This window comes from Loxodonta africana, chromosome 15 (genome assembly GCF_030014295.1).
Source record: "Loxodonta africana isolate mLoxAfr1 chromosome 15, mLoxAfr1.hap2, whole genome shotgun sequence".
Classification (NCBI taxonomy): domain Eukaryota; kingdom Metazoa; phylum Chordata; class Mammalia; order Proboscidea; family Elephantidae; genus Loxodonta; species Loxodonta africana.
Window position 1 is genome coordinate 41,084,480 of NC_087356.1, and position 25,612 is coordinate 41,110,091.

At 44.4% G+C, this 25,612-nt stretch overlaps 1 protein-coding gene across 1 annotated transcript in view; it reads left to right on the forward strand.

Annotated features, from left to right (window-relative positions):
* The first annotated feature begins 16,861 nt into the window (after positions 1–16,861).
* KCMF1 (potassium channel modulatory factor 1) overlaps positions 16,862–25,612 on the forward strand; it is an 85,988-nt gene continuing 77,237 nt past the window's right edge. Inside the window, exon 1 of the mRNA XM_064268787.1 lies at positions 16,862–16,991. Within this exon, the coding sequence (XP_064124857.1) occupies positions 16,976–16,991 (16 nt within the window). The 5' untranslated portion in view covers positions 16,862–16,975. The remainder of the gene's footprint in view (positions 16,992–25,612) is intronic.

A 25,612-nucleotide genomic window follows, 5' to 3' on the forward strand; every position in this document is an offset into this window, starting at 1 on the left:
CAAATTACAGGTTGGAAATTTGTTGAGTGAGCAGAAATAATACCACGGCTCCTCAAGGGCAAGAGCTGTTTCTGTTTTGCCCATTGTCACATCTCCAGCAGCTAGGACAGGCCCTGTCACATGGGAGGTACTCAACACAGACTTAAAGAAAGGGGGTTAGCTGTTCCTAGGAGAAATGCCCATTTCTCCTAAGATGAACTGGCATTCTTTTGCACTAAACCAGAAAAACCAAACCTGTTGCCATGGAGTCAATTCTGACTCATAGCAACCCTATAGGACAGAGTGGAACTGGCCCATAGAGCTTCCGAGGAGCCCCTGGTGGATTCGAACTGCTGACCTTTTGGTTAGCAGGCATAGCTCTCAACTACTATGCCACCAGGGTTTCTTTTGAACTAGTTCTCTCTAAATTAACAACACTGGCCAATAGTATCAAAGCATCGTCATCCTTGGGTAGTGTGAGAAACACACCTTCAGTCCTAACCTTATGGCTTCCCTTTTTCTGTACTTAGTGCAGTCCACAAGCCTTCTGTTCTGATGCATTACCCCTGAGCACCCACCTTATTATCTGTTACATTCCAGGGTTCTTTTCCAGGCTATGTTTTAACTCCTTAATGGGCTTTGGAGAAAACTGGGTGACACACTTAGGTCCCTGTGTGGTGCAAACGGATTGCGCTCTACTACTAACCTAAAGGTTGGTGGTTCGAACCCATCTAAAGTGGCTGTGCTAGAAAGGCTTGGCGATCTGCTCCCATAGATTACAGCCAATTCTGTTTAAGGGTGATAGAAAAATTGGGGAACGATTAATGGTGATAGTTGAATGTAATTAATGTCACTGAACTGTACATGTGAAGGTTAGAGAAATGACAAATTTTGTATTACCTATGTATTTACCAATTTTTAAAATAATTTTTATTGTGCTTCAAGTGAAAGTTTACAAGTCAGTCTCTCACAAAAACCCTTATACACCTTGCTACACACTCCCAATTACTCTCCCCCTAATTTAATGAGATAGCCTGCTCTCTCCCTCCACTCTCTCTTTTCATGTCCATTTTGCCAGCTTCTAACCCCCTCCACCCTCGCATCTCCCCTCCAGACAGGAGGTGCCAACATAGTCTCAAGTGTCCACCTGATCTAAGAAGCTCACTCCTCACCAGCATCCCTCTCCAACCCGTTGTCCAGTCCAATCCATGTCTGAAGAGCTGGCTTCTGGAATGGTTCCTGTCCTGGGCCAACAGAAGGTCTGGGGGCAATGACCACTGGTATCCTTCTAGTCTCATTCAGACCATCAAGTCTTGTATTTACCACAATTAAAAAAAAAAAAAAAGATTACAGCCAAGAAAACCCTATGGTGCAGATCTACTCTGTAACACAGGGTCACTATGAGTTGGAATTGACTCAAAGGCAGCGGGTGTTGGGTGACACAATTAGAAAGAATGCATGCTGCAGGGCTTGATACTCCTTCCTCATGTCCCTTACTCCATTTGCTTTCAGAGGGGCTCCTTGTCTGACCTTTCTTGAGCAACCAATCACCCAGACACCAAGTCCTATTCTTGCCAGAATCTTTTTGTGTGGATTTGGGAGGTTTTTAAATTGGCATATGATTCTTAGGTTCAGTTGAAGCAAGAACTGCTTTCATGAAGAATTCGGTGGCATTATCTCTTAGTTTCTGCAGTGGAAACAAAACATGATATGAGGAGGGAAATTATGGGTCTAGGGATCAGTCTATCTGGGTTCCAATTTTGGACACCTCACTCATTTGTTTCACAAATAAGTGATCCAAGCCTACTACGATAGCCAGGCATAGAAGCAGAGAAATGAGGAGCCGCATACCTCTGCCCAAGGGCAGCCCAGAGGGGAAAGGAATGGTCTAATTACGATAATGGAGCTTTGTAAAAAGAAATTGGGAGTATTTAGTGGGGTGGTTCTCCAACTTTACTGTACCATCAAGATCATCCTGGGTGTTCTTTCAGATGCAGATGTTTGGATCCTAGCCCTCAGGGATCCTGATCTGGTCAGTCTGAGAGCCTTCAGGGACTCCTCAAGTTTAACAGGTGCCCCTCCCCCAGCAGGTGATTTGGCTGGAGGTGGTCCCAGCTCAAACTTCAGGACGCAGTCTTGCAGGAAGGGGATCAGGAAATGGTTCACAGAGGCAGGGATACTATAGTTGGTTTTTAAAGGAAGAAGAAGTAGAAACTTAGCAGGCACAGTTGGACAAATTGGCACCATCTTACCTTCGACTTTAAGAAAATGACTGCAGTGAAGGAGGACTCCCACAACTTCCTGCCCTACAGGAACTTACACCTTTATCTCCATTAACAACCTTGTCTCTAGCATCAGTCAGCAGAGGATGAAGGGTCCTGCCTCCCATTGAAAGCTAACCTCATCTCAGCTCCTCCTCACCCTGCCAACACACATACACACCCACACACTTCTCACAAGCACGCCATACCCACACACCTCACATGCACACCTCTTTCTCACACACACGCACACCCCCTCACATATACACTATATATCTCACATGCACATCTCTTTCTCACACACACCCCTCACATATACACCACACACCACACTCCTCCCATGCACACCATACACTTCACACACACCTCACATATATATCTCTTTCTCACACACACACCTCACATATACACCTCACACCACTCACCTCACGTATACACCACACACCTCACACACACACCTCTTTCTCACACACACACACACCCCTCACATGCACACCTTTCTCACACACACGCCCCCCCCCACAGGCACACCTTTTTCTCTCATACACACACCCCCATTGCACACCACACACCTCACACACACACCTCTTTCTCACATACACACACCCCCATATGCACACCACACGCCTCACACACACACCTCTTTCTCACATATACACACTCCCCCAAATGCACACCACACACCTCACACACACACCTCTTTCTCACATACACACACCCCCCCGTATGCACACCACACACCTCACACGTACACCTCTTTCTCACACACACACCCACCTCACATGCACACCTCTTTCTCACACACACATACACACACCCCCTCACATGCACATCCCATGTACATCTTCCCTGTCTCCTTCACACGACCCTCCCCCTCCGCTCACCTCTAAACACCCTGGGCTCTCCCCCATTCCAGAACCAACCAGGATCCTTGGCCCTCCTTGATCTACCACCTTTTAGCTGCCATTGTTTCTCTGCCAAGCTTCTTTAAACACGAAAGAAAGATAAAGAAAAAAGAAAGGAAACAAAAGGGCCATGAGACTAGTACATGTTCATTATAGAAAATTTCAAAACTAAGGGGAAAAAGGACCTTCACATTCCCATCATACACTCTCAGAATACTCTTATTACTTGCCAAAACAGCAATTCAATTAATTTTGTCAACAGAATGTAAATGCCTCAAGGATGGCGACATGGTTTTCTCCTTTATCCCCATGTCCTAAAGTGCATTGTACTTGGAAGATACTCAATAAATATGTGTTAACCAAACAGTTAACATAAATTGTCCATATTCTCACATCCCCAAATAACCATTAAGACTCTGATACCTATTGATCTAGTCCTTATATATTTGCTTTATAAAAAACAAAAGTGGCATCATGCTGTACATATCCTTTAGAAAAGGTTCAGCATGTGTTTCACTAAAAATATACCACAAGTATATTTCTAGTTCTTTCAATACTCATCTAAATAGGCTAAACAAATTGAGGTGGGATTGCTGTGTCAAAGAATGGGCAAAGTCTATGGTGCCTGAAACCCATCACAAAATCCTGTTTTGGAATGGTTGTAACAAGTCCTTTCTTGGCACCCTCATTATCATCAGGTATTGTTTTAAATTTTTTTTTCTAGCAATTAGATGGGTGAAAAATGGGATCTTCTTTTAATTTGTGTTTATTTGATTCCTAGTGATTAAGCATTGTTTCAGGAGTCCCTGGGTGCCACAAACAGTTAAGCGCTCAACTACTAGCCAAAAGATTGGCGTTTGGAACTCCCAGAGGCTCCTAAGAAGAAAGGCCTGGCAATCTGCTTCTGAAAGGTCACAGCCTCGAAAATCCTATGGAGCAGTTCTACTCTGTACACATGGGATTGCCATGAGTCGGAATCAATTTGATGGCAACTAACAAGCATTGTTTTAAATGCTTATTTTTGCACAGCTTTTGGAAAAAGTGCCGTCTAATCAGTCTCAAATTCTAGGCTTACTTGGCTTCCTTCCACTGCCTACTGCAGAACAGCTTCCAACTCTACCCCTCCACTAGAATCAACTGGGCAACCAATGATATCTATATTTTGAAATCCAGGGAACGCACCTCGTTCTATCTCATGGGATGTTTCCGCTGCAGTGGACACCACTGGTCTCTCCTTCCCAGAAAGGTCTGCTTCCTTGCCTTCTGAGACATTAGACTTCTGGTCACTCTTGCTCTATGATATAGACTTCTCTCCTGAGGGCTCCTTCCCCAGGGCTTGCCTCGTGACCCACTTCAGTTCATCCTATACCCATTCTTTGATAGACTGTCCAACTCTCATGGTAATAATTGCCACCTATAGGAAGAAATTGTTAACCTGACTATACTGGGCCCAAGATGGAGTCACTTACAATAAGCACCACATCAGCAAATTGAAACTTAACTAAGTTTCTATTTCTCATAAATGCCTAATCTTCCCAGACTTCAAAATCTTAATCAACCAATCTGTGCCTGCCTACATGACCTGGCTACAAAAGTCCCCAGTATGCCATATTCTTACCTAAACTAACACAAACTGAGGTAGAAAAATCTAAACAGACCCATAACAAGCGAAGAGATTGAAAAGTAAAATAAAAAAAAAAACCTCCAAGCAAAAAAAAGTCCTGGCCCAGATGGCTTCACTAGAGAATTTTACCAAACATTCAGAGAAGAGCTCACACGAGTACTACTCAAACTATTTCAGAACATAGAAAAGGAAGGGATACTTTCAAATCCATTCTATGAAGCAGCATAACCCTGATACCAAAACTGGGCAAAGACACTACAAAAAAAGAAAATTACAGGCTAATATCTCTCAGGAATATAGATGCAAAAATTCTCGGCAAAATTCTAGCCAATAGAATTCAGCATCATATAAAAAAATAATATACCACAACCAAGTGGGATTCATACCAGGTGTGCAAAGATGGTTCAACATTACAAAATCAATCGACGTAGTCTACCACATAAATGAAACAAAAGAATCACATGATCCTCTCAATCAATAGGAAAAGGCTTTCGATAAAGTCTGATACCCATTCCTGATAAGAACTCTCAATAAAATAGGAGTAGAAGGAAAACTCCTCAACATAATAAAAGTCATCTATACAAAACCAACAGCCAACATCATTCTCAATGGAAAGAGGCTGAAAATACTCCCCGAGAACAGGAACAAGATAAGGATGTTCTTTATCACCACTCCTAATTTAACATTGTGCTGGAAGTCCTAGCTACAGCAATAAAGCAACAAAAAGAATAAAGATCCTTCAAATTAGTAAGGAAGAAATAAAACTATCCCTATTTGAGAATGATATGATATTATACATAGAAAACCCTAAAGACTCCACAAGAAAACTACTGGAACTAATAGATTCAGAAGAGTAGCAGGATACAAGATCAACCTACAAAAATCAGTTGGATTTCTATTCACCAATAAAGAGAACTACATAAAGGAAATCAGGAAAGCAATACCATTTATAATAGCCCCTAAAAAAAAATAATAATAATTAGGAATAAATCTAACCAGAGTGTAAAAGACTTACACAAAGAAAACTACAAAACACTACTGCAAGAAAACAAGAGACCTACGTAAATGGAAAAACATACCATGCTCATAGATAGATAGACTCAACACTGTGAAAATGTGAATTCTACCCAAGGCGATCTCAAATACAACGCAGTCCTGATCCAAATACCAACAGTATTCTTTAACAAGATGGAAAAACTAATCATTAACTTTATATGGAAAGGGAAGAGGCCCCAGATAAGTAAAGCACTATTGAAGAAGAGTAAAGTAGGAGGACACACACTACCTGACCTCAGAACCTACTATACAGCTACAGTAGTCAAAACAGCTTGGTAGTGGTACAATGACAGATACATTGACCAATGGAATAGAATCAAGAACCCAGATGTAAATCCACCCACCAACAGTCACCTGACCTTTGACAAAGGCCCAAAATCCATTAAATTGGAAAAAGACAGTCTTTTTAACAAATGGTGCTGGCAAAACTGGATATCCCATCTGTAAAATAAAAGAAAGAGACCCATACCTCATGCCATACACAAAAACTAACTCAAAATGGATCAAAGACATAAATATAAAACTACAAAGATCATAGAAGAAAAAATAGGGTCAATGTTAGAGACCCTAAAACATGGCATAAATAAGATACAAACCATAACTAACAATACACATACGCCAGAAGATAAACTAGATAACTGGTACCTTCCAAAAATTAAACACTTATACTCATCAAAATACTTCACCAAAAGAGTAAGAAGGGAACCTACAGTCTGGGAAAATAATTTTTGGCTATGACATATCCGACGAAGGTCTAATCTCTAAAATCTATAGGAAAATTCAACACCTCTACAACAAAAAGACCAACAATCCACTTAAAAAAATAGTCAAAGAATATGAACAGACACTTCACCAAAGAAGACATTCAGGTGGCTGACAGATACGTGAGAAAATGTGACCACTAGCCATTAGAGAAATGTAAATCAAAACTACAGTGAGATACCATTTCACCCAACATTACTGGCACTAAACAAAAAACCAGAAAATAACAAATATTGGAGAGGCTTCAGGGAGATTGGAACTCTTATACGCCGCTGGTGGGAATGCAAAATGGCACAACCACTATGGAAATCGATATGGCGCCTCCTTAAAAAGCTAGAAATAGAAATACCATATGATCCAGTAATCCCACTTCTAGGAATATACCCTAGAGAAATAAGAGCTGTCACATGAATAGACACATACATGCCCATGTTCATTGCAGTATTATTCACAATAGCAAAACGATGGAAACAACCTAAGTGCCCATCAACAGATGAATGGAGAAACAAACTATGGTACATACCCACAATGGAATACTACCCAATGATAAAAATCAATGATGAATCTGCAAAACATCTCACAGCATGGATGAGTCTGGAAGGCATTTCCTGAGTGAAATAAGTCAATCATCAAAGGACAAATATTCTAAGAGACCAGTATTAGAAAAACTTATGAAAAGGTTTACACACAGAAAGGAACGGTTATGAGTGAGAGGAGGAGTGGGGAGGGAAAAACACTAACTAGGCAATAGATTGTTGTTTTTTTTGGTGAAGGGTAAGACAGTACATAATATTGGGGAAGTCAGCACAACTTGACCAAGGCAAAGTCATAGAAGCTTCATAGACACATCCAAATTCCGGGAGGGACCAAATTTGTGGGCTGAGGACTGGGGACCATAGTCTTGGGGGACATTTAGCTCAAGGGGCATAACATTGCTTATACGGAAAATGTTCTACATCCTACTTTGGTGAGTAGCATCTGGGGTCTTAAAAGCTTGTGAGCAGTCATCTAAGATACTCCACTGGTCCCACCCATCTGGAGGAAGGGAGAATGAAGAAAACCAAAGACACAAGGAAAAGATTAGTCCAAAGGACTAATGGACCACAACTACCACGGGCCTCCACCACCAGACTGAGTCCAGCACAACTAATTGGTGCCTGGCTACTACCACCGACTGCTCTGACAGTGATCACAATAGAGGGTCCTGGACAGAACTGGAGAAAAATGTAGAAAAAAATTCGAACTCACCAAAAAAGACCAGGTTTACTGGTCTGACAGAGACTGGAGAAACCCCGAGAGCATGGCCCCTGCACACCCTTTTAACTCAGTACTGAAGCCACTGCTGAGGTTCACCCTTCAGCCAAAGATTAGACAGGCTCATAAAACAGTAATGCAGGTACCTCAGCCACCTATATGAGACTAAATGGGCACACCAACCCAGGGGCAAGGACGAGAAGACATGAGAGGATAGGAAACCTGGACAAACAGAAAAGCGGAATCCAAGGCCAAGAAGGGGAAAGTGCTGACATCTCACTGGGTTGGCAAGCAATGCACAAAACAATACGCATATTAATTGTTTAATGAGAAATTAATTTGCTCCGTAAACCTTCATCTAAAGCACACACACAAAAAAAGAAACTCAATATACCATATAAGGGAAGTGACTTAGAACTAACCAATCTCCTTTTGCCTAGTGTTACTTCCTTATTCTCATTAAACTTTGCCTGTATAACTTTTGCCTCTTCAGCTTGTCCTTCGGTGCTCTAGCCTGACTTTCAAACTAGATGCCGCAGAATTCATGAATTGCTAAATAAAGCCAGCGAGTTCAAACAAAAATTAATGTTTTGTTGACATTTTCTTCTAACAAAATAAGATACAGAATGCTCCTTAGAAGCAAAGATGGTGAAACTTCATCTTGCGTACTTTGGACATGTCATCAGGGAAAACCAATCCCTAGAGAAGGACATCATGTTTGGTAAAGGAGAGAGAAGGTCAGTGAAAACAAGGGAAATCTTCAATGAGATGGAATAACATAATAGCCACAACCGTTGCCATCGAGTCGATTCCAACTCCCGTAGGGTCTCTATGAGTCGGAATTGCCACAATGGTGTTGTCAAATATGCCAACGACCATGAAGATGGTGCAGGACCAGGCAACATTTCGTTCTGTTATACATAAGGTCGCCATGAGTCAGAGTCGGCTTCACAGCAACTAACAACTATAGGCTGATAACCCCCAAACTGGAATTGCCAGCCTGATCTCTCCTGAATTTTAAAGGACATAGTCACCTAGATAAACCACAGGCTTCTCATGCTCAGTGTAGCTAAAATTGAACCCTTTATCTTTCCCCACTCTAACTTACTGTCTGTCCTCTTACATCCCTTAGCTCAGTTAATGGCAACACTATCCGCCTGGTCTGCGGCCCCACCCTGGGAGTTGCCCTATATTCCTTTATTTCCCTCACCCTATATCCTCTCAGCTACCAAGTCCTGATAATTCCATCTTCAAAGCATTTCTTGGCCTGAGTTCAAGTTCTCATCATCTCTTTCCTATGCTCCCTCTCCACCCCGAGACTTCCTCTAAGCATTCATTTGTTCACTGAACAAATATTTATTCAGCGTCTGTGCTGGCCTGTGAACAAGACAGAAAAGGACTCTGCCTTAAGGAGTCTACATTATAATGGAAGGAGCCAGAGAATAAAGAAGCACACAAAAATTATAAGACTGTGACTATGTTTAAGAAGGAACAAACAGGATAGTGTGATTTTTTTTTAAAAAGCTAGTGGGGAAGGGCTTTATCTTAGTAAAAAAACAAAAACAAAAAACCTATTGCCATTCCCGGGGATCTAGAGATCTTATGGGAGTCCCTGGGTGGTGTAAATATTAAGCACTTGGCTACTAACCAAAAGATTGATAGTTCAAATCCACCCAGAGGTGCCTTGGAAGAAAGACCTGCTGATCTACTTTAGAAAGATCTCAAAAGGAAAAAAAAGCCAAACCCATTGCCGTCGAGTTGATTCTGACTCATAGCGACCCTAGATCACAGCCACTGAAAATCCTAGGGAGCGCATTTCAACTCTGGAAACCATGGGGTTGCCATGAATCAGAATCGACTAGATGGCAACTGGTTTTTATTTTATCTAAAGTGGTCAGGAGAAGCCTTTCTGAGATGATCTTGAAGTTAAGCCTGTCATATGGAGAATCAGGTACAGACATTTCAAGCAGGGAGTAGCAAATGCAAAGACCCTGAAGCAGAAAAGAAAGGAGCCCACACTGAACACCGCAGCCAGGGCAATTCACCTAGCACGTCCGCAGGCGATGTAGGTGGCAGAAGACCAGCTAGAGAAGTAAGTAGATGAAGACCTTACAGGGTCTTCAGGTTTTGGTAGGAATTTTTGTCATAGTCTATAAGAGATGAGTGAAAATGAAGGGGGGCAATTGAAGGGCTATAAGCAGTAAAATAATATGACCCAATTTGTGGTTCTGAACAATAAGACTAGGCAGGAAATACATCAAAATAGAACAAGATTTATTCCTGGTGGTGACATAAGTGATTTTTATTAGCTTCTTTATGCTCTTCTATATTTTCCAAATTTTTCACAATGAGCATGTATTACTTTTATGCGTTTAAAATTTTAGGCCAAAGAGACAAAAAAGCTAATAGTAAGCAGAATGAAGGGCAGCAGAATGGAATGTGGTTGGGGGTAAGGAGAGCTGGTGACACCCTGAGATGGTTCTAAGTTCATGGGGAGGGAGAAAGGATGACACTGACAGACATTTACCAGGTAAAATCCCTAAGACTTGGTGGCTGATTGGCTATGGGAGGTTAATACAAGTGAAGCATCTAGATGACTGTTGGGTCTCATCTTGAGTGACTGACTAGGTTGCTGGGGACACCACTCAACCCAGTAAGGGGTACGGGAAGAGCACAGACGTGGAAGGGAAGTTGATGAGAGTGATGTCACAGAAAATGAGAGTCTAATAGCATCAAATGCCAAGTGACCACATTAATCACGTTATAAAGCTGAGGAAGAGGAGCGACAAGTTTCTTTTAAGATGATTGACTATAAAGAGGAACAATATGGCGATAACTAGAGAGAGCATAATGTTGAAGCAGTGTTTTTGAGGCCGAGGCTGAGCAGTTGGCAGTACAGATGCTATGGGGTGGCTGATGGAGTTAGATCCCAGAGACGGAATGAAGTAGGATCATAAGCAGAGGTGGGACTGAACAGGAAAAGGACGTATCTTCCGGCATGGGAGTGAGGGTGTGAGGCAGGATACAGATGTACAGACTACTTTAGAGATTCGTAGTGGGAAAGGGAAGAAGTTCTTTGCCTTTTGACCTCTACTCTCTGTGAACTGGGAGGTGAGGTTGTCTACTGGTGGTGGGGGTGAGGAAGCAGTTGGAGACACGTGGCAAAGATTTAAAACAACCTTAGTCCTGACCTGATATGTTCTTGCTGTTGTTGTTGTGTGTCACCAAGTCAATTCCGACTCATAGCGAGCGACCCTATAGGACAGAGCAGAATTGCCTGTTGGGTTTCCTAGGCAATAATCTTTACAGAACCAGATTGCCAGGTCTTTTCTCCAGCAGAGTAGCCGGTGAATTCAAACTGCTGACCTTTCAGTCAGTAGCTGAGCACTTAACCACCAGTGCTCCTTCCAAGCCGGTGTAAAACAAAACCAAACCGATTGCTGTCGAGTCAATTCTGACTCATACTGACCCTATAGGACAGAGTAGAACTGTCCCCATAGGTTTCCCAGCAGTAGCTGGTGGATTCGAACTGCAGACCTTTTGGTTAGCAGCTGTGTGCTTAACCATTCTGCCACCAGGGCTCCAAGCAGGTTTGAAAAAACCAAAAACCCACTGCCATCGAGTGGATTCTGACTCATAGTGACCCTATAGGACAGAGTACAACAACCCCCAGCTCTTCACCATGGTGCTACCAGGACTAGGTGGGGAGAAATTGACTCAGGGTTTGGAGTTTGTAAAACGGGTGCAGCTTAAGGATAAGGGGTACAAAGAGTTGAAGGTGTGAATAACAGTTTGAGTTGACTTCATGATAAATGTTGGCTCAGGAAGAGAATTGATTTAAATGGGGAGGGGGCAGGGAAGCCAAGTGGAGAAATCAAGAGATTGGAGTCCCGATGAGTAGAAGAATATTTAGCGGTAAAATAAGAAAGCCAAAAAATATGAAACACAGTTAAGTCATACATTAGAGCCTAGGGTAGGATCATGGTAAGGGAATGGGTAGCTGAAGCCGGGGAGGGATGGTCGTGCATGTGGTTGGATTTGATGACTTCAAGGCTATGGTTGAAAGCACTTGGGGTGTCAGAATTTGGGATGAAGAAAAAGCAGAGTTGAGGTCTTGGTGAATCTTGCATAGTGACTGTGAGATTGTAAGAGAGGGTAAGGAAAACGTAGAATGGGTAAGGTAAGCAGCTTGTGGATTTGAAACCACTGACCTTTTGGTTAGCAGCTGAGCGTTTAACCATTGCACCACCAAGGCTCCTTAAGTCAGGTTTAAGCCTTTCTAACCCTTCCCAGGTCTCCGGGGAGAGAGCAGAAAACCGTGAGAGGCAAGGCCTCTGAAGCACCAAAGGCCAAACCAGTTGCTGTTGAGTCAATTCAGTACATGGTGGGCCCCACGTGTCTCAGAGTAGAACTGTGCTCCGTAGGGTTTTCAATGGCTGGTTTTTTTGGAAGTAGGTCACCAGGCCTTTCTTCTGAGGTGCCTCTGGATGGACCTGAACCTCCAACATTTAGGTTAGCAACTAAGTGCATTTTACCTTTCACCACCCAGGGAGTCCCTCTGAAGCACCAAATCCATCCACTGCCATCAGGTTGATTCCAACTCATAACGACCCTATAGGGCAGAGTAGAACCTCCCCATAGGGTTTCCAAGGCTGTAATCTTTACGGAAGCTGACTGCCACATCTTTCTCCCATGGAGCAGCTGGTGGGTTTGAACTTTTGGTTAGCAAGCACTTAATCACTGTGCCACCAGGGCTCCTCCTCTGAAGCACCAAAAAACCAAAACCAAAACCATTGCTGTCATAGAACTGCCCCACAGGGATTCCAGAGAGTAGCTGGTGGATTTGAACTGCCAACCTCTTGGTTAAAAACCAAACTTATAACCCCTGTGCCACCAGGCTCCATCAGTAAAATGAAGACATATATAAATCCTGTGTCAGCATCATTATCATTTTTCATCTGAACAATGAGGGGGTTGTAATGGTCTTTAAGGCAGAAATACTCAATCTTTTTGGTCTCAGAACCCAAAATTACTGACTTCAAAGATCTTTCTTTTTTTAACGTGTGTTACTTCTATCGATGTTTTCCATATTAGAAAGTAAAACTGCTAAGATACTTTTAAAATATTTATTCATTTTGAAACAGCGATAAACCTGTTACCTGGTAACATAAATAACATACTTATACGAAAATAACGATTTTTCAAAATAAAGAGAATTTGCAAGTATGACATTGTTTACATTTTTGTTAATCTCTTGCAAGTTGGCTTAACTGAAGACAGCTGGATTCTCACATCAGCTGCAGCATTCAATCTATTGAAATGTGCTGTCTGGTTGGAACACATGAAGAAAATTCTAGCATCTCAGTGACCTCCTGAAAGGAACCCTGGCTGACACTTTGAGAACCACTACTTTAAGGTTTCTTCCACCACTAAATCATTCATTCATTCACTAATTCCACACTACTGGACACCAGAGATACACAGATGAATCATATGGTCCTTGCCCTTGAGAAGCCCAGCTAAGAGGTGAAAACAAATTAGAGCACAGCATAAGTGCTGAGGAAGTTACCAGTGCGCCTGTGGGGCAGAGAAGGCTTACAGGAGCCCAGGAAGTGGGGCTTGAACTTCCTGTGCACCTCTACACAGTGGGAAGGGCACAGGGTGCAGTGACAGAGGGAGGGAAAATCATTATGCTGGAAAACCACGCTGGGCCTTACATGGGAAGTTAAGTTTCACAGGACATGGAGTGACAAGAGCTTGCTTTTTTCTTTCTTTATAAGTCAAGTTCTTTTGTCATTATTGTTGTATGCCATCAAGTCAATTCAGACTCACAGAGAACTGCTATACTAGGCCATACTCTTCACAGGACCAGATACCCAAGGAGCAGCTTGTGGGTTTGAACCACTGACCACCAGGGCTCCTTAAGTCAGGTTTATTGGGGTATAATTTACATAGAAGTGCACCCTTTTTAGGTGTACACGTCTATGACTTTTGACTGTACGGTCATGTAAACACATGTAAGCACAATCAAGATATAGGATACTCTCATTATCCCGAAAAGCTCTGTTGTCAATCCCCGCCCTTCACCAGCAATAGGCAACCATTGTTCTAGTTTGTTCCCATAGTTTAATTTTTATTTTGAAATAATCATAGACTCACAGGAAGTTGACGAGAGCTCATGTATCCTTCATCCTGCTTCTTCAATGGCAACATCTTATATAAGTATAGAAAAATACCAAAACCAGATTTCACCAGCTTCACTTGTTTTAGAGAACATAATTAGTCTAGTATGGAAGATGGGCTGGCAAGGTAAGGACATCCATTAGTTACAACTGTCCTGAAAAAGGAGAACTCAAGTAGGTGCAGGGAAAGGAATGGACTGGAGGAGAACATTTCTATAGAATAGAAAGCATTTAATGTGAGGTTATTATTTGGAAATGAAATCGTGCACACGGCAGCAACAAGCAAAACGTTGTTTTAAACTGAAAGGTCTAACCTCTAATTGAAATCCCACATAACCATAGCATCCCTGCTCATTCTTATTTACATAGCTACGTTTGTTCTCTTTACCAGAATTAGTTAACCCCTACCCAAAGCAAGCCAACCCAAACCTCTATACGTACTATTGTTCCTTCCGAGTTTGGAATTTTTGTAGGCTCTTCTACACCTCCAGCATTTCATCGAACTGTATCACTGATAATGCCTTAATCTCTGGATAAAAACCAAAAGCCAAACCCAGTGCTGTCGAGCTGATTCCAACTCATAGTGACCCTTCAGGACAGAGTAGAACTGCTCCATAGAGATTCCAAGGAGCGCCTGGCGGATTCAAACCGCCAACCCTTTGGTGAGCAGCCATAGCACTTCACCACTATGCCACCAGGGTTTCCAATCTCTGGAGAGCTTAGTGTATTTACAGGCATCATTTACTCACCAGGAGAATGTGAGGTGAGCATTGCCCTCACTTTTACAGCCCAAGAAACTGAGGCTCCTAAATGAGTGGTGCCTGGAATTACACATACCAACACTGTAAATGGCTCAGCGTGGCAGTGAGCAAGCAGTAAATGTTCACTAGCCTTGGGATTGTTGAAAGCCTTGCTCTCTACTCTACCAAACCTCACCTATGGCCCCATTGGACTTCTTTTCTAAAATAGCTGTGCTGGATTGAATTTAGGCAATACATGCCATGGAAATATTTTGGGTAACGAAAACCCTCATTTAAGCCCGTTCGTTTAAGCCTTAGTTTGGCTGATACCTACCTAGTTCGTCAGCTAGTTACTACCAGATACGGCCCTTGGATAGGTCTGAGCGGCCTATTTCCTCACATGTAACAGGGTTTTTAATATCTGAAATCAGAAGTGTCTTACAATCGGGTTCCATGAAATATGGTAACAAATTGGTTTTTACTATGTCTTCTGCTAAATATTTTATATACATTTTAGCACTTAGTTCTCTAAACATGGATGTTATTATCATCAAACCTTGCTATTATGCCCATTTTAACGATGGGGAAGTTAAGGCATAGAGAGGTTAAGACATTTGCCCCAGGTCACACAGCTAGTGGATGCTGGACAGGGTATAAGAGTAACCCCAAAGCAAGTAGTACCCTAGAACCTAAGCAGATGTAGCCTAGGAAAAGAGTTATTTTTTATGCAAAAAACTGGAACAATTTCAAATGCAAAGAATAAATTAAACTAACAAAAAATGGACAAAGACACAGAGGTTCAGCAAGGTTAAATAGCTCATCCAAGGTTACACAGTGGATACCAGAACCAGAACCCCATGACAGATGTGACTCCCAAACGCGAGCTCTTCCCACCACAGCACGCTGACACACGGTAATGGGTAGTATACAGATTTGTGGGATTCGTAATGGCCGAAAACAAATTTGATAACTATATTAAAAGCAATGAGGGAAAAATAACAATCGATAAAAACGGAAAAGAACACGGGCAGGGAAAAATAACAAAACCCCAGCAGTTTTCCAGGCACGGTGAGCCACGGCGCTGAAGAAACTTTGCGCGGGTCCTGGGGATACCCGGGGCTGGCCGGAGGAAGACTTCAACCCAGACGGTTCCCGAGGAGTCGACCGCGGAGCACGGCACGCAGGCCCGGCCACCTCCTGGATCCCCTCCTGCGCCCACGCCCTCTCCCGACAGCGAGTCACCGGGCCGGGGAACACCCAACGACTACCGGAGGACAGCCGCCTTTCCCTTCAGTGCAGCTGGCTTAAAAAGAAACACAAACACGAGTCCCCGGGCCTCTCCTCCCAACCGCGGCTCGCCAGGCGGCCGAGGGGCGGCGACGCCTCGGGCCGCAGCTGGCCGCGGGAAAGCACCCGCAACCACGATCGGTCCGAGCCAGGGAAAGGGGTGCCTACGGCCCAGGCCCGGGCAGGCCGCGGACGGGGCTGGGAGCGGCCGGGCGCCCTTCGGCCCGCGCGAGGGAGCGGCGGGCGCCGGCGGCCGGGCATTTCCTCTTCCTCCCTGCGCGCTGCGCGGCGGGGCGGTGCGGCGGCGGCGGCCATGCCGGGGCTCGGGCGCCCGACCGCGGCCTCCTGACGAGCGCTGACGAGCGCCGGCCCCGAGCCGCCGCCGCCGCCGCCGCCACCGCCGCGCCGCCCCCGCTGCGACCGCCGGCCGCGGGGCCTCCGGGCGGCTGGGCCCGGCACGGGCAGCGAGAGGCGGGGCCGGCGGGCGGGCGGCGGAAGGAGGCGGAGGAGGAGGAAGAGGAGGAGGAGGAGGAGGAGGCGGCGGCCGGGAGCCGGGGGAGAGGGGCGGGGGGTGGGCCGGGGGAGGGGAGGAGCGGGATTTGAGGAGCGCGGCGCCGCTGCCGGGAGCCGGCGGGCCCGAGAGTGACCGTGTCACGGCGGGCGCCGGCGGAGCCGCGGCGTCGGACCCGCCTCCTGGAAGAGCTCAGCCCCGGCCAGGCCCGGCCCCATTCCCGCCCCGCGCCGCCTCCCCGCCGCCGCCGCCGCCGCCGCCGCCGCGGGAGCCCTCCCCTGCCCACCCCGCCCCCGCGGCCGAGCCCGGGAGTCGAGTGGGAGTCGGCCGGCCGGCGCGGGCAGCGCCGGGACCCCGCGGGGGACACTGCAGCCGGAGCCCGGGAGGGGCCGTGCCGCCAGCGTCTGAACTAGGATGTCCCGACATGAAGGTGAGAGGAGCCCCCGCCCCCACCCCACCGCACGGGCCTCGGCCTACCCCGCCCGGCCCGGGCGCCGCGGAGGGTGGCCAGGAAGCGACGGCGACTCTAGTGGGGCCCCAGCCCGGCCCCAGGCACCGGGCCCGGGAGCGAGTGAGGGCGGAGAGCCGCTGCGCCCCTGCTGCCGCCGCCGCCGCCGCGGCCGCGGCCCTGAGCCGGGCCTGGTGCCGGAGGCGGGGCGGCCGGGCCGGCTGGAGGGTTTGCACTGTCATGGGGCGGGGGAGGGGGAGGGGAGACGACGGGGCCCGTTACCGGCGGGATCCCGGCCCTCGGGACTCATACCGGACGCCGCGGTCCGGCCGGCCGGCCCCGGAGCCGCGGGCCCCGGCGCGGCCTAGAGCTCCCGCCGCCCCGGAAGGGCCCAGTGCGGTCGCGGAGCGGGGCCGCGGCGGCGGCAGGGAAGCCGGCCCGGGACCCGGCGGGCGCGTCTGGTCGCCGGGAGACGATGGCGAGTGCCCCTGCTTGCGAGGGACCGCAGGGCGGGCGGGAAGGCTCTGCTGCTGGCCCCGGTGAACGGGAAGCCCCCGCCGCCCGGATCCCGCCCCGGCCTCGCGGCTAGGCCTCGGCGCGTCCCTGGGCTCGGGTAACCAAGTTCCCGGGGCGGATCCGGCCCGGCCGCAGCGAGCAAACTCCCCGCTCGGTCACCCCGCCGGAGCAGGACTTGCTCCCGGCCGGCCTGGGGCCCTCGCCTGGCGTGCGCTGCCTTGCAAACCAGGTTTTGGTAAATGCCCGTGGTGAGGTCTCACTTGATGGTCGGGGGCGATTTAGACTTTGTTGTGCGATTTAAAAACGCGGTTGGGTTACAGTTGCAAATTAGCAGACACCTTTAGGGCAGTCCCAGGGCACAAAGAGATGAATGTTCAGGACCCATGTATAAGGCGTTGGGCTGGTAAAAAATAAGTTAACTTCGGTTTACTGCCATATGGTTTAGAAAAGGGGGAGGGGGTTGTGCTTTCTTTGTTTCACTACTACAGGTCTTTAAAAAGTATTAAGAGACCTGGCGAAAAGTTTATCCTGGTAAGGTTAGTGCAAGATTGTGGAAGAGTCTGGGAAGTATTGTGCAGTCTTGCTTTTAAATTCTGGATAAGGTGCTGTAGGAGGGGAGAAAGTTTAGTGTGTGCTTCACACCGTGGGAAGGATATCCTGAAGGAAGTACAAATTTTAGAGTTTTGAGACGAAAAGGCTCAAATTGAGTTAAATTATATTTAGAGCAAGTTTCAGAATTTGCATTACTATTTGCATTGTTGAGGTTGACTCAAAACGCTTTGTGTTCAAGAATTCTGTGTTTCAGAAGTTTCAAAACCAGTCAGAAATATACTGTGATTTTCTGCACGATGTATTTATTGAGCATTTACTGTGTACACATGTTGGACATTTTGAAATGAAGGATTTCGTGATCATTGAAAGGAATATAGAAAAATGGGGAAGCTATGCTTATTTTCCCATTTTATCTTCTTAATGGAAATCTATTCTCTATCTCTGTAATTTAAACGAAGTTGTAATTAAGTTACAGCTGAGTTTTAATTTGGGCTATTAAGGTTTATCGTGAACTGTAGTCACTGTGTGTGCGTTGACCACCTTCAAGACAAAACGGAAGTGAGCAATGACTGCCGGCTCTTACTCACAGAGAAATTGCAGAAGGCTCTTTGAGAACTTGTATAGCCCATTCTCCTTACTTCAACAAAACATCCAGATAGTTCTAAATTGTCTATTCTAATTGAATGGTCTTCTGGGAAGAAGATTCCTTTACTCTCAGTAATTTGTTAGAGTAATTATAAAGTCTCACAGAACATTCTTGACTGTAACATAAATTCTGTGACTTAAACCCATTTTTCTGTATTTGGTGCTATGGAAAGACGCGTAGTTATGAAAGTTATATTACCTTTTAGTTATTTGAACATTGCTGCGCCTCAGCACACTGATAGCACACCCTTCCTGTAATACATCTCTCGAAGACTTACAGTACAATATTTGACGAGTGATTCTCTTTTAAGGGTATAGTTTATGGCCTCAGGCAGGCATGGCAGTCTCATTAAGAATCATATTTAAGTCATTAGATATGTTTTGTGGCATGGTATTTCAGGCTACCAGGATTTTCATCGGTAGGAATTTGACTTCCAAGCAAATGAAGAGTTTTGACACCCTCACTGTTGTAGTTCTTTTCTCATCTTTGAGCGAACTAACCCCATTTCTGTTAACATTTCTTTAGTGGTTATGATTTTTGAGCTTTTAATCATCTGTCCACCTCCGAGTTCTCTGAAGTTCTCCTTGTTTCCAGTAGTCTGGTAAAAGGTCTGAACGGTGCTGCAGGTAAGGTTGTACTTGCATTGTGTTTCTTTTTCAGGGCCTTCTGTATGAGTGTAACTTGTTACTCTGCCTTTGTGCCCAGTCTAATCAGCTGCGCTATGTTATATGTAGTGGTATAACTTTGGACAACACTGAAGGCTAGAAAACTGCCCCCAGATGGACGGACACCTGTCAAGCTTAGAGTCTCCACCTTGTGAAGCAGTGGACTGGCTTAAGAAAGGAGAGATGCAACCAGGAGCATAGAGGGATGCTCTAGGCCAGAAGTCAGCAGACTTTTTCTGTAGAAGGCCAGATAGTAAATACTTTAGGTTTTGTGAGCTATAGGGTCAATTGTAGTATGAAAGCAGCTATAGACAATATGGAAATGGATGAGCATGGTCAGTTAAACTTTATGTATGGACATTGACATTTGAATTTCATATAATTTTCATGTGTCACAAGATAGGATTATTTGTTTGATGTTTTTCCCCCATACCATTTAAAAATGCAAAATGCTCTTAATTCTGGGGCCGTACAAGAACAAGTGGTGGCTGTATTTGGTCCAGGGACCTTGTTTGTGGATCCTTAGTCTAGACTAGAGCTTTATAGAGTTGATGGAACTGGAATTGTGGAGGGTCCAGAAAGGACTCTCTCTGCTTATATTCCATCATTTCTTTTGGGGAATGCTACAGTGAAATGGGAAGTGTGTCTATAGACTGCATCAGCCCCTCTGTACCTCACTTTCCATCAGCACTGTGTAGATTGAGGTATAAGTTTGTGTTCCTCATGGGTGGCGGACAGGTTCCCCCATCTTCCCAGACCCTGTCTGAGTGGGAGATGACAGTACCAGACCAGTTGCTCCCCGTTGAGTCTGTCACGACTCATGGTGACCCCATGAATACCAGAGTAGAACTGTGCTTCATAGGGTTTTCAATGGCTGATTTCTTTGGAAGTAGCTCAGCAGGCCTTTCCCCCGAGGCATCTCTGGATGGACCCAAACCTCCAACCTTTCTGTTAGTAGCCAAGTATTAAATGTTTGCACCACCCAGGGACTCCAGAGATGGCAGTATTCTACATTAATTAAGCCTCCTGCCTGCCCATTCTGACTTTTCCAGTAAGAATTCCAGAGCCTCGTAATTAATTACTCTTCGTAATATTCTTGTCGTGTTCACAAATGTATTTTGCAGACATTAGTGCCCAGTCCCTTTCTGTTCACCATACCAACACTATCTAGTCTGTGTTGTTCACAGTAAAATCAATCATTTTCTGTTTTATTTGTGTAAGAGTATTTTTAAATTTTCTCTGTACTTTCTGTTAAATACATTTAAAATACAAATACGTTACTCAGAGTTTAAAATCTATTTAATAGCTTTGCGTATTTAAAAAACACTTATCAAATTAGTGCTTATTAGCTGAAATGAAATTATAAATGTTGTTACATGAGTTGGAGCCTAATGGACTGCTTGGAGTTAGGAATACGTTTATCCCCTTTAATCATTCAACGTTTTTTCAGTCGCTGCTACGCGTAAGGCTCTCTGCTAGGTACCAAGGGACACAGTGATGAATGAATGAGACCCAGCTCCTCGCCTTGAGTCTGATGGGGAAGACGCACTTGTCCACAGCTTCTCCAGCACACCGTGAAACGTGCCATAAGAAGGGATAAACAAATTTATGACAAAATAATTACGAGCTTTTTGCTCACTAGTTTTGTCCAGTTTCGGAAAGTGAATCTACTGTGATTTTAAACACCTTTTTTTAAAGTGTCTTTTTAACTTTTTGGGGCCATTCTTCATTTTGGGCACTGTTGTTTGAGATTTCAAATAGAGGCCTTATTTTCCTTTACCTGATATATAATTCTCCTAACTTTTGAAGGTTTTCGTATGTAAAAATTACAGTGGACACAAATGGGCAGGCGATCATATTGCTATGCTATTCTCAGAAGCATCTGATGGTGTTTGTTTTCAAAATGTAAAGTACAAGAACAGATAGACCGGACTTTTTGAAAGTTATACCACTCTTGTTAATAGATTTCAATTTTCTCCTCTCAAAAAATGCTGTATGGCACTTAAAACACCCACAGAGTCGAAGAGCGAATTGCAGTAATTTTGTTTTGAAGGTTTGCGTTCTGCAAAGCCAGCATTGGCAATTAGCATGAGATTTTAATGGGGTGCCTTTTGCCTTCCTGTAACGAAGTAAATTGACTCCCACTGAAAAGATTCTTATTTTGTCTTCTTAGACAATTTATTTTACTTTAATCTGCTAAAAGATTGACATTTTTAAGATGTCTTCAATTTCAGTAAATCTTATCTTTGCTTTCAGTAAAGGATAGGTAAGAATGTAAATGAGAAATGCATCACATTTCAACTTCTGGAGTCTTTGATTTCATGATTCCATATAAAGTTGGTTTTGAAGCCCATTTTCCCATATTTTGGCATAACTTGTGTTTAAGTTGAAATGTAGTAAATTTTTCTTTTTGTTTTAAATTGGGAATTCAATTTCGAAGAAATTCTTTTAGCCTTAGAAGATTTTTAAGATATATTAGCAGCCACCTTCTTTAAAGATAGTAAACTTTTTTCACAGTAGAAACTTAAAAAACTGATTTCAAATGAGCAAACAAATCCTACATGTTAGGCCTGAAACATTTTTTAAAGAAATCCGTGTATTTGAGTCATAACTTAATTTTTAAAACATTAGCTATGTAACATCTACCTTGTAAATTTGCTGAGTGGTTTTTTTTTTTAAGCTGGAGGCGAAGGTTCAGGTATCATTGGATTGTCCTAGAAATCATGTTTTTTTTTTTCCTTATAAATATTCCTCTGGGCTTTCATGAATATGGACTCAGGAAGTGTTTCCTACACTTCATATTTATAAACATTAAAAGTAGAATGCTGTTCATAATAAAATTCTTTGTCTATAGAAGATTCATTTTGTATTAATTTTAGTATTGTGCTTGGGGCCATGATGTTTTTCGTTTCTTTAAAATGATTTGTTGTTGTTAGGTGCTGTCAAGTCAATTCTGACTCATAGCGACCCTACGTTACAGCAGAACGAAACACTGCCCGATCCTGCGCCAATCTTCACAATCGTTACGCTTAAGCCCATTGTTGCAGCCAGTGTGTCAGTCCATCTCATCAAGGGTCGTCTTTTTCGCTGACCCTCTACCAAGCAGTCCTTCTCCAGGAACTGATCCCTCCTGATAATATGTCCAAAGTATGTGAGACATAGTCTCGCCATCCTTGCTTCTAAGGAGCGTTCTGGTCATACTTCTTCCAAGACAGATTTGTTCCTTCTTCTGGCAGTCCATGGTATATTCAGTATTCTTCGCCAGCACCACAATTCAAAGGCGTCAGTTCTTCCGCTTTCCTTATTGATCATCGAGCTTTCACGTGCATATGAGGCATTTGAAAACACCATGGCTTAGGTCAGGTGCACCTTAGTCTTCAAGGTGACTTCTTTGCTTTTCAGCACTTTAAAGAGGTCCTTTGCAGCAGATTTGCTCAGTGCAGTGCGTGTTTTGATTTCTTGACTGCTGCTTCCGTGGGTGTTGATTGTGAATCCAAGTAAAATGAAATTGTTGACAACTTCAGTCTTTTCTCCGTTTATCATGATGTTGCTTATTGGGCCAGTTGTGAGGTTTTATCATCATTGAAGTTATTCATTAAAATTGAGGAGGAAAGAGACGATGGCCCTCGCAGAGGTATACAGATCAGAGCATTTTAAAACATGTTTTTTTTATGTATTAGCCACGTTCTGATTCCTGTTGGAGATCTGGGATAAGACAGCTTTCTGAGGGAACATACTACTAGATTACATGGGAAGGAAGTAAGTGTTCAATAAGTGGGAGGGTGTTGGGATGGTGAGGACAAGAGGTCGGAGGATGTTGACAGAAGAAAGACAAGGTAGGTGTGAAGCTTGGCAATAGTCTGTAGCTGCAGGAAGTCAGAAAACAGAAAACCAGCCCTCAGGCCTGGTAGAATATCCTGAGAGCCCGTTCCCAGCAGGTGAAAACTCAGTGTCCTGGAGAATGAAGGAGAGATGAATTGCCTGTTGGGCACCTTCCATGGTGCCATTCCTGTTGCCTCCTTCACCTGCCCCCTGTCCCTCCCCAAGAGTTTCTTAATCACTGTTATCACCACTACAGTTGTTCTTAGTTGTTGTCCTTATGAGTTGTAGTGAGGCAGTTGTGGGTCTACCCAGTTCCTATAAACATCCACTTGTTCTTACGTCATCCATGGCCGCAGTGCCAGCCAGCAACCTGAAAAATAACAGGGGGTGTCGGAAAGAACTTGTGGATGGATCCCTGCAAATCCATCACTGCTGCTAGAAAAAAAAGAACTGAAATCACAAGAGTGGGTCATTTGTGTCACCTTCAGCTAGGAGAGGCAGAACAAGTAAGTGGGTGAAGCCTCTTGACATCATGACTAATTAGGTTTGCACATTACTTTCTGCTGAATTGTGTGGGTTTTCTTTATTTCTTTTTTTTTTTTGTCTTGCTAGTACCCAGTGCCGGTGTCAGGAAATCCAACTTTTTTTATGGTGATAGGATTTTCACTAGGAGAGTTACTTTAGAGTGCCACCTTGACGAGTTATGAGTTGACTGTTAGGACAATCGCAGGTGTATTCTACTACAATTAATGTTTCAGCCTGAATTTTTTGTTTCTTATATTGTTTTTAAGACTGTCACCCTTCCCTCCTACCCAGCAAAGTGAAGGGTCCTGTAGTGGCACTCCTGCCTTATTCTCCAGGCATTTTTTGTAATTCTTTACTTGTCTGCTTCCCTCTTTACCCCACAAGCCACTTGAAGGACAGGTATAGTGTTACACTTACCTTTGTACCCTCCCACCTAGCATGTTGTCTGGCATGTAGGAGGCCCTGTGAGTGGTTGTGATTGCTAGATTTGTTAATACTGGCCTAAAACAACACTTCAATGTGTAAATCCTAGCCTGAAAAACAGTGAGACTGGAAACACTCGCCTGTCATTATTTGGAGTAACTGATTATGAGGGAGGGGGATTGTGGGAAAGAGGACTTGGAACTTTCCTAGAACTGTGGTGGCTCCATAAGTAGTGGAGGGGATGAATAAATTAAAATTACATCGAGCAAAAGTAACTTGGGGAGCTGATTCATAGGAAGATGGCTTGAGACTATACTCAGGGTATTGTTTTGTTCTGCCCTGTCTCTGGTTTCAGATTAACTGGCCGTGGGTTCTGCATCTTAAGTGTACTGTGTGTGTGAAATTTCTGGTTCATTCAGTCATTCGTTCAGGGAATATTTATGGACTGCCTGCTTGAGTACCACTCAGTGTCATCGCCAGTGCTTAGCACAGGTCGTTGACCCTCACCGTGGGATGATAATCAGCGGGTTTGAAACACCTTTGGGAATTAGATGCTTTCCCATCGTCTAGGCTGTGGCTCTTTTCCAGTGTGCTGGAATTAATCCTTGAGTTGATATTTTATGGCAATAACTATATCGTGTAAGTATTTTAATGTTTTGGCAATATTTGCATCCCCCCCATTTTAGCTTATTTTCATTTGTTTCACAATTACTTCTAATTCTGCCCAGCAGTACGTTTCTTTCTCTAACAATGTTGTCATTGAACTAGTATCATTCTGAAATCTCCATACAAGTCTGCATATGTTAAAGTACCCTCAGATGATTCCTAGTAGGTTTGTAATTATCTTCCTGGTGCTTAGAAAAGAGTTTGCGGGATTAAATGCTTAAGTTTTGTGTTCAGTGTAGTTTTTTTGCACCGTCGGTTTTTGTGAAGTCCTAATGGTTATATGAGCAACAACTGCCAGGGTGAGTAGCTAGACCCTACTTCCTCCTGCCATTCTTTGTCAACCAGTATTCTCCTTTGGTGTCTGTCTTCTATGGTTGTAGAGATCTGGCAGTGCACACAAATGAGAAGCTTGCTGAATTAGGAGTTAAGGACGCTTTAAGCAAGGTGAGTGGGGATTATGTAAAGAAGTTGTTACAGGTGTGTCCCTTCTTTTTGGTAAGAATAAAATAAATGCTTGGAGCTGTGGGTGGTTGGACAATAGGAACCAGTTTTCATATTCAGAGATCTTAAATTCAGCCTTATTAATAGTGCCCTGGATTCTGATACAGTTAATTACAATGCGTAATAAATGTGAACCATGCAGCGTGTTTATTTGTATGGCTGTCGGCACGGATGCACGTTTGCAGAAGTAGGACTAGATCCTGTCTAGGAAGAATGTTGATTAGAACCTCTTCCTGTCATGCGACAGTGGATGAGCACCTAAGCCCTGGCGTTCCCACATGGGGCCA